General features: G+C 36.1%; 1 protein-coding gene across 1 annotated transcript; it reads left to right on the forward strand.

Moving 5' to 3' along the window:
- Window positions 1–2441: 2441 nt before the first annotated feature.
- On the forward strand, window positions 2442–3386 carry LOC124232292 (putative olfactory receptor 2W6). The gene has a single exon (XM_046649257.1). It carries the CDS (start codon window positions 2442–2444, stop codon window positions 3384–3386), a length of 945 nt encoding a protein of 314 aa, XP_046505213.1.
- The last annotated feature ends 7420 nt before the right edge of the window (window positions 3387–10806 follow it).

Genomic DNA, 10806 nt, shown 5'->3' on the forward strand with positions numbered 1-10806 from the left:
TCGGCAATGCTCTATTTCTTGACCTGGGTGTTAGTTACAAGAATATCCACCTTAACTGATGAAGTTTTTACCTTTTTTCTGTATCCATGTTTTATTTTATAATTTTTTTTTAAATGAAGTCATGTTGAATTGACTTATGCTGTCTTCTTTCCAGAAAAAAGAAAATGAGCCAGTGCCTGGATGTTACAAAGGGCATCTTTGAGGTCAACATAAGAAGTAAGTAAGAGCATTGATTAAAAGAAAGAGGCTGCTTCGTGTGCAGCTGACTTCCCTATTACTGAAGTTACGAAGATGGAAGTTTGTGACTATTCTGTGGAAGGATCTCTTACGTAGGCAGAAGACTGGATACATGGTTCCAGAGGCCCACTCCAACTCGAAAATTCTATGGCCTTTTAATTTTCAACATTATCCCAACCTCAACTGGCCAAAATAGCTGAGTGCACTTTGCAATCAAGGCATTTTGTCAGCTCAAGTCCTCTCTTGTCTCAGGTTCATCAGTTCAATATGTACATTGTGTTTCTGGGTATTTTTGTACACATAACATACTTGTACATTTTAAAACTTAGGCAAAAGAATATTTTTAATTATTTCAGTTTAGTTCTACCATCATGGTAAAATCACCAGTGTGAAAAAAAAAAAGGGAATAAGGGGTAAATAGAATAATAACGATTTCTGGGTAAGTGAATGTAGTTTTTAATTCTCAGAATTAAATATGAACCAAGCACAGTTCCAAATGCTTTCACAAATATTAACCCTCACAACCTCTCCTTAAGCAAGGAAGTGTTATCTTCACTTAACTTACTTCTAACCTGGCACACAAACAGGGCAAATAATCAGCCAAGGATACATTGCTTCCAAGTAGTGAAGCTGGGATTTGATCCCGAGCACTCTGAGTCCAGAATCTGTTCACTTAAGTGCTATGGTTAACTTAGCTGACATCCTATTACTGGACTCAGTAATTAAATAAAATGTGATTAAAACCGGACACATTAATTAAATAAAATTTCCGTTTTGTGCTAAGAAAAACTACATCTCTATCTCACACTACTTGGTAAAAACAGTTTCTTCTTCATGATTATGACATTAAATGTTGTAACTAAAATACTTCTAACAATGATATACTGTAAGTAATTTATCTTTACCCTATTTTACTCTAACTGCAACAAATAAGGTTATTACTCCTTTGCCCCAAAGACGCTATAAATGTAGCAAATAAGGTTATTATTTCCTGGCTCCAATAATGTAAGTACCCTAGGTCTGAAGTTCATGGTCAGAAATAATATGCATATAAAATTTATAAACTACTTCAGTCATTCAACATTCCATCTATTTAAGGATATGACAAAGCACTCAGAAATATTGAGACTGACGTAATCTTAACCCTTATCTGTACTCTTTTAGAGTCGAAATGAGGTAATAGTTTTACCTGTAGAGTTCCAAAGCAACCAGAGGATCCACTCATGCAATTGGCAAATTCCCTGGGGGAAAACAACTCACTGACTGTTTAATGAACTGCTTTTTGTATGAATCACCTGCCTTGCCAATTTTGCTGACTGGCCAGGTGAGTAGGAACTAACAGATTGTTAGTATATGTATGTGGTGACCAAATGGTTCTAGAATTAGTTCAATTTTTGACTCTGCAACAATTCAATAAGTCTATTTAGATAGTGTAATAGCAGTCATGAAAGATATTCAAAGAAACATGGCCTCTGTACATGTACATAAAGGTTAATAATAAGAAATGTTATTTTATTCCTGGCACAAAAAAACACATGCACAAAAATGGGCAGTGCAGTAGGGAACATACAAAATTGATACAGGAAAACAGTGAATGCAATGTTGAAGAGAAAAAAAACATGAGGAGAGTAGGTTGGTGGTGATAGAGATTATGATTATGATTATGATTATGATTATAATGGTTGGAGGCAGACATTTGGAAGTGAATCTAGAAAATGATTCTACTACCAAATGGTGGAGCTTATCCAAAGAAAATATGTCATTTAACTTTTTACCTCAAGCTTAATTCCTTTGATAAGGGAAAGATTTGTCATGATCAAGCGATGCTTATGTCATAGTTTCAAGGAGGAATAAGCCCTCAAAACATAACCCACTCAAAATTACTTAATTAACTTTGTGGATTTATCATGTAATCAAAATACATAGAACCAGGGGGCCATAGGACATTAAGGCTTTTCAATGATTTACAATTCAGTGTAATTGGGTTTAACATGTTATTTTCAGAACCACTCTGGATATGATTAAATATGAAGAGACTTTGGCAATGAACACAGGGGAAATGTTAAAAGAGATGTTCCAAGTGGGAGAAAGCATGTAAGTAAGTTTTAGATACCCTGACAGACTCCAGAGATTTTCAGTTCTACCTAAGGATGATGATATTTTTTGTCACCATGGTGTTGTCTGCTAGCCTTTCATAAAGAGAAATGGAAACAAGCAATGGAAGTTCTGAAACAGACTTCATTCTTCTGGGGTTTTCTGACAGGCCTCAATTAGAACGCATCATCTCTGTGCTTGTCTTCATCTTCTATACTGCCACTCTGGTAGGAAACACAACCATCATTCTTGTATCTTACCTAGATACCCAGCTCCATACACCCATGTATTTCTTCCTATCCAATTTGTCTTTTCTGGACATCTGTTATACAACTAGCATTATCCCCCAAATGCTGGTCAATCTATGGGGTCCAAAAAAGTCTATTACATACGGAGGATGTGTGCTCCAATTCTTCTTTGCCCTGGACTTGGGAACTACAGAATGTCTTCTCTTGGCTGTGATGGCCTATGACCGCTATGCTGCTGTCTGTCAACCTCTTCACTACACAGTAGTAATGCACCCTCAGCTTTGCCAGAAGATGGTGCTGATTGTCTGGTTAGGTGGTCTAGGTAGTGCCTTAATTCTTTGCCCCTTGACTTTGAAGTTGCCAAAATGTGGGCACCGGGAAGTGGATAATTTTTTCTGTGAGATGCCAGCATTTATCAAGATGGCTTGTGTCTATTCAAAAGTAACTGAGATTGTTGTCTTTGCTCTTGGAGTGGTATTTCTTCTAGTACCTCTATCACTAATTCTCATCTCATATGGAGTTATCACTCATGCTGTCGTGAGGATCAAGTCAGCAGCAAGGTGGCATAAGGTCCTCAACACATGTGGTTCGCACCTCACAGTGGTAACTCTGTTTTATGGAACAATCATTTATATGTACATGAAGCCACAGAATCACACATCCCAAGATGAAGGGAAGTTCCTTACTCTCTTTTACACAATCGTCACACCCAGCCTTAACCCTCTGATCTACACTTTAAGAAACAAAGATGTCAAGAGTGCAGTAAAGAGAATATTCTGGGTAGAAAAATGGTCAGCAAAGTCATGACTTAGATGGAAAAAATCAGGGTGTAGAGAGATAAAGAAATAATATTGACTTTTACCAACAGATGATGAATCAATTCATTTATTTAAAGGGCATTGCTGGGGTGTGTACTAAATAGCAAGAATTATACTAGGCACTGACTTTGTAAGTAAGTAGGAAGTACAGAGAAATGATAAGGAGATAGATAAACAAGAGATACAGATACAAAAATAAAATGCAATCCATGTGCTAAAAAAGTCTCAAGACTAATCAGGGACTGCAGATAAATAAATATATAATTATGAAATGTGGTAAGTACAATAATAGAGATATGTACAAAGCATTAAGGAAAGATTTCACACAGGCATTTATTCTAAAGTAGGATTATACTGGACACTGATTTTTTTCCTTCCCAGACTTACCACTTTTATGAGAAACACCACTCCCTTTCATTCACCTGATAGTACCAGAGGAGCCTTTGTGGTGGAGACTAACTTCCTACCAATACTCATTCCACCTTCTGCCCCAAGTTCTAACCGGGCATAGGACCACTGTGCTGCAAATTACATTCCTAGTCTGGCCTCCACCAACACAATGCCAAGGAAGTGACATGTGCCACTTCTGGGTAATTCTGTCAAATATGAAGCCACTTGCTCTCACCCCACCTCCCTCCTTCCTCTTCCCGTTGGCTGGAATGCGAATGTGGAGGGTACCTAGCTCTGACAAAAACCCTAAGAGGAAATGGAACAGTAAGATGTAAACAGAACACCCCCCAGCTGAGCAATGCCTCCAGACTATAGAAGGAGAAAAACCCTCTATATTATTCCATATTAATTAAGTCTGTATTTTGAGGTCTCTCTATTACAGCAGCTTAGCTTTTGTCCTTATGTGGTCTGATAAAGGATTAGGCTTTTTCCTTTAGGGTAGTGTCGTCCCAGGCCAGCAGCATCAGCATCACCTGGCAACTTACTAGAAATGCAAATTCTTGGGCCCCACCCCAGACCTACTAAATCAACAATCTGAGGATGGACCCAGCAATCTGTTGTTTTTAACAAGCACTATGTGTGATCAGGCTAAAGATTGAGAACCACTGTTGTAGAGAATAGGGAGACATTGAATGTCTCTAAACAGAAAATTAACATGGTTTTATAAATATTATTAATTTCCTTCCAGATAGATATTCAAAAGAAGATCAATACTGATATTTCAAAGCTTTTAGATAAGTAGTTTCCAAATGTCCCAAATGTCAGACTCCAGATCAAGGCCAGTCAATGGAGACTTGTTTTTCACCAATGTGGAGAAATGAGGAAAATAAGAAGTTTCATCTAAGGGTAAATGAAGTCAATATAGAAGTTTATTGTTTATCTAATACTATCTTCTTGTACATTGGTTTTATAATTTTCTTTCTGTTATTGAATTATGGTGGTGGTAGATGGTAATTTTTTGGAAAGGGGCTTGATACTCTTACTTGACAAAACAAAAATTTAGCAATCTCATGTTTGCTCCGTGCTTTTTTACTTTATTTTACCGGTAAGTACATTCAAAATCTGGGGATCTGTATGCTGGAGAATAAACTACTCTATTTTTCTACAAGTCGGCCATTTCGGAGATTGGAAATTTTCTCTGTAAGTGAGATTGCTGACATTGTACAATGCCCTGTCTATGTCATTTCAAAGGCAGAATAAGCCACCGTTTACCTGAAGTATTTGAACGGTGGGATGGGGGCAGTAAGGGTATATTGTCTCTCTCCCTGATCCTTAAACTCTGTGGTTCCCATCCCACAGTAAAAACATCATACCTTTATTTTAAGGTTTTGGTTACTATTTGCAGCTAAATTAAAACTTGTCAATTGTTTAAGCCTTGGTATAAATGAATATGAGAGAGGATGATGATATCAAAAGATAGAGAGAGGGTAAAGACAACATAAACTTTATGGTACTGTAAAGACTGTGAAAAAAGAAGAATAGTACAGAGTGGTGAAATTGTAGCCATTGGAAATGAGTATCAACTTTTCTTTGTGAGAAAGGTTAATCCCAAATCTTGATAAACATTTGCTTTATCATTTAAAAACCTCTTACTCAATCTACATTCAGTTGAAATCTTACTTCATCTGAAAAGTCCTTACAGATCTCATCAATCCATCCTTTGACTTCCCTCAAAAATCTGACCATATATCTATTATGGCATTATCTCATTTTATTTATTTGTTTGTATGTATGTTTTTCCTGAAAAGGCATTAGTGAGCTGTTCAACAACATAGACCTTCTTCTTATGTGTGATTTTGCTGTGTCTAAATTGGTTTGCGACATGAATTGCATTATTAATAAATGTCTATACAATGATTAAATGAATGAATGGTTTTTTACTCAATCTACATGAAAATGTTATTAATTCTGTAGAATATGGCAAATGTTCATTGGGGACTGAATACTGGGGCAACATTTTCAGGCTTTTGTTAATACTTAAGACACATGAAACACCAGAGTTTTTTCTTTCACATGCGTAATATTATAGAATCTTCACAACATCCTTCAGAGGTACATACAAGTATGCATTTAGAAACTAGAAAAGGCATCCAAATTAGAAAAGAAGTAAAAATGTCTCTATATGCAGATGCCATGATATTATACATAGAAAACCCTAAACACTCCAACAAAAAACTGTTAGAACCACTAAAAGAATTCAGTAAAGTTGCAGGATGCAAAAATCAATATAGAAAAATCCATTGGTTTTATATACTAATAACAAACTATCAGAAAAAAATTTAGAAAGCAATCTTATTTACAACTGCATCAAAATGAATAAAATACTTAGGAATAAATTTAACCAAGCAGGTAGAACACCTGTACACTGAGAACTATAAGTCGTGGATGAAAGAAATTGAAGACACAAATAAATGGAAAGATATCCCATGCTCGTTGATGGAAAACATCAAAATTGTTAAAATGTCTATGCTACTCAAAGCAATCTAAAGATTCAACGCAATCCCTATCCAAATTCCAACAGGACTTTTCACACAAATAGAAAAAACAATCCTAATATTTGTATGGAACCGCAAAAGACCTCATATAGCCAAAGCAACTTGATGAAAGAACAAAGCTGGAGGCGTCATACTTCCTGATTTCAAACTATATTACAAAGCCATAGTAATCAAAATAATACGAGGTTGGAACAAAAACAGACATAATTAGTGGAACAAAATAGAAAGCCCAGAAATAAACCCACATTATGAGCAGTCAATTTACAATAAAGGAACCAAAAATATACAATGGGGAAAGGGTAGTCTCTTCAATAAGTGGTGCTGAGAAAACTGGACAGCTACATACAAAAGAATAAAATTAAAACACTTATCTTAGGGGGCTGGCCCCGTGGCCGAGTGGTTAAGTTCGCGCGCTCTGCTGCAGGCGGCCCGGTGTTTCATTGGTTTGAATCCTGGGCGCGGACATGGCACTGCTCATCAGACCACGCTGAGGCAGCGTCTCACATACCACAACTAGAAGGACCCACAACGAAGAATATACAACTATGTACCGGGGGGCTTTGGGGAGAAAAAGGAAAAAAATAAAATCTTTAAAAAAAAAAAAAAAAAACACTTATCTTATACCTCTCACATTAATTAACTCAAAATGGATTAAAGACTTAAATGTAAGATCTGAGCCATGGAACTCCTCAAAGAAAACATAGGAGAAAAGTTCCTTGACATGGATCTTCAAAATGAATTTTTGGCTAAAAGACCAAAAGCATAGTGAACAAAAGTACAAGTAAGCAAGTGTGACTACATCAAACTAAAAAGCTTTGGCACTACGACAACAAAAAATCAACAAAATGAAATGACAACACATGGAATGGGAGAAAATATTTGCAAACCATATATCTGATAAGAGGTAAATATCTAAAATATATAAGGAATTCATACAACCCAATAGCAAAAGAATAAATACTCTGATTAACGAATGGGTGTAGACCAGCCTGGTAGCATAGTGGTTAATTTCACTTGCTCTGCTTCGGTGGCCCACGGTTTGCTGCTTCAGATCCTGGGCATGGACCTAGACACTGCTCATCAAGGCATGCTGATGCGGTGTCCCACACTGAAAAACTAGAAGGATGTACAACTAGGATATACAACTATGTATTGGGGCTTCAGGGAGGAAAAAAAGAGGAAGATTGGCAACAGATGTTAGCTCAGGGCCAATCTTCCTCACCAAGAAAACTATGGAAAGAATTGGACATGCAAGTATATGAGGCTAATAGAATGCTTAATGACATCAATCCAAAAAGACCTTCTCCAAGGCATATAATATTAAAACTGTCAAAACTCAATGACAAAGAAAAAATAGTAAGGGAAGTAGAAGAGAAGAAAATAATCCACAAAGGAATACCCATCAGGCTTTCAGTGGATTTTTCAGCAGAAACCTTACAGGCTAGGAGAGAGTGGAATGATAGATTCAAAACACTAAGAGACAAAAACTATCAGCCAAGAATACTTTATCCAGCAAAGTTATCTTTAAAATATAAAGGAGAAATAAAACCTTTCCAAAACACACAAAAGCTGAGGGAGTTCATTGTCATTAGACCTGCCTTCCAAGAAATGTTGAAAGGAACTCTCCTACCTGAAACAAAAAGTCAAAGGTTTACAAACATTTGAGCAAAGTGATAGACAGACAAAATCAGAAAATTGTAGCTCTCTATCAAAACAGGTTAGCAAAAACTTAATTATTAAATGAAGTATAAAGTGAAAAAAAGCATCAAAGATACTATTAATGCTTCAATTTAGTCACAAACTCATAACACAAAACGGAAAAAATTGTGACAGCGAACACATAGAAGGTGAAGAAGAAAGGGATGGAGTCTGCATAGGCTAATAGAGATAAGAGGCAATCAGAAAATGTACTATCTCATCTATGAGAACTTTTATCCAAATCTTATGGTAACCACAAAACAAAAAATCAGAGTAGAACTACAAATCATAAATAAAGAGAAAACCATCACAGAAAACCACCAAACTGAAACGGCAGGCAGAAATGCAAAGAAAGAGAAACAATGGAAATATAGAACATCCAGAAAACAAAAGATAAAATGGCAGTATTAAGCCCTCATATATCAATAATCACTCTAAATGTTAATGGATTGAATTCACCAATCAAAAGACACAGAGTGTCTGGATGGATTAAAAAAGAAGACCCAGCAATATGCTACTCCAGGAAAAAAATCTCACCTCTAAAAACAAACATAGTCTTAGAGTGAAGGGGTGGAAGACAATACTCCAAGCAAATGGCAAGAAAAAGACAGCAGGTGTAGCCATATTCATATCAGACAAAGCAGACTTCAAGATAAAACAGACAATGAGAGACAAAGAGGGGAATTATATAGTGATAAAAGGGACATTCCACCAGGAATACACAACACATGAATATACATGCACCTAACACAGGAGCACTAAAGTATATAAAGCAACTATTAACAGACCTAAAGGGAGAAAATGACAACAATAATAGTAGGGTACCTCAACACCCCACTTACATCAATGGATAGATCATCCAGATAAAAAGCCAACAAAGAAACAGTGGTCTTAAATGAAATGCTACACCAGATGGACTTCATAGATATACAGAGAAAATTCCATCCAAAAACAGCAGAATACACATTCTCCTCAAGTGCACATGGAACATTCTCAAAGATGGACCATATGTTGGGAAACAAGGCAAGCCTCAATAAATTTAAGAAGATTGAAATCATATCAAGCATCTTTTCTGACAATACTATAAAACTAGAAATCAACTGCAAGAAAAAAGCTGGGAAAGTCACAAAGATGTGGAGACTAAACAACATGCTACTGAACAACCATTAGATCAATGAAGAAATCAAACAAGAAATCCAAAAACACCTGGAGATAAGCTAAACTGAAAACACAACATACCAACTCTTATAGGATACAGCAAAAGCAGTACTGGGGGGAAATTTACAGCAATACTGGCCTATCTCAACAAACAAGAAAAATCTCAAAGTAATCACAAGCTACACGTCACAGAATTAGAAAAAGAAGGATAAACAAAGCCCAAAGTCAGCAGAAGGAGGGAAATAATAAAAATTAGAGCAGAATAAATGAAATAGAGACTGAAAGAAATAGAAAGGATCAATGAAACTAAAAGCTGGTTCTTTGAGAAGATAAAGAAAATTGATTAACCCTTAGCCAGACTCACTAAGAAAAAAAGAGAGAAGGCTCAAATAAATAAAACTGAAAGAGGAGAAATTACAGCAGTTACCACATAAATACCAAAGATTATAAGAGAATACTAGGAAAAGCTACATGTCAAAAAATAAAAGACAAAATCGAACTATTTGCAACAACATGGCTGGATCTTGAGGGTCATGCTAAGCAAAATAAGTCAAAGGAAGACAAACACCATATATTTCAAAATTCATATACGGAAGATAAACACAAGGATATGGAGAACAGATCAGAGGTTACCAGAGGGGAAGTGGGTGACAGGAGGGTGAAGGGGTAAAGGGGCACATATGTATGGTGATGGAAAAAAACTAAACTATTGGTGGAGAACACAATACAGTCTATACAAAAACTGAAATATAACAACATACCCTGAAATTTATACAATGTTAAAACCCAATATCTCAATAAAATAAAATATACAAAAAACGAAATAAGTGTTGGTGAAGATGTGGAGAAAAAGGAACCCTGTGTACTGTTGGTGGAAATGTAAATTGGTGAGCCACTACAGACAACAGTATGAAACTTTCTCAAAAAATTAAAAATACAACTATCATATGATCCAGAAATCCCACTTCTGGGTATATATCCAATGGAAATGAAAACAGGGTTTCAAAGGGATAGCTGTATTCCTATGTTCATTGCAATATTATTAACAATAGCCAAAACATGGAAACAACCTACGTATCCATCCCTGGATGAATGGATAAATAAAATGTGCTGTATACATATATATACAATGGAATACTATTCAGCTATAACAAAGAAAGAAATCCTGCCATTTGTAACAAAATAGATGGACGTTAAGAGCATTATGCTAAGTGAAGTAAGTCAGAGACAGACAAATACTTTATGATCTCAAGTGTGCAATTTAAAAACAAAAACAAGGCTCATAGATACAGAGAACACATTGGTAGCTGCCAGAGGCAGGAGTTGGCAGTGGGAGGGGGGTGGGGGGACGGAGGCGAGCAGGGGTTAAATGGGTGAAGGAGGTCAAAAGGTACAAACTTCCAGTTATAAAATAATTAAGTCATGGAAATGTAATGTACAGCATGGCAACTATCGTTAGTAATTCTATGTTGCATATTTGAAAGTTGCTAAGAGAATAGATCTTAAAAGTCCCCATCACAAGGAAAAAAATTTTCATAACTATGCATGGTGTCAAATGCTAACTAGACTTCTTGTGGTGATAAGCTCACAATATACACAAATATCAAA

This window comes from Equus quagga, unplaced genomic scaffold, assembly GCF_021613505.1.
Source record: "Equus quagga isolate Etosha38 unplaced genomic scaffold, UCLA_HA_Equagga_1.0 HiC_scaffold_4337_RagTag, whole genome shotgun sequence".
NCBI lineage: Eukaryota > Metazoa > Chordata > Mammalia > Perissodactyla > Equidae > Equus > Equus quagga.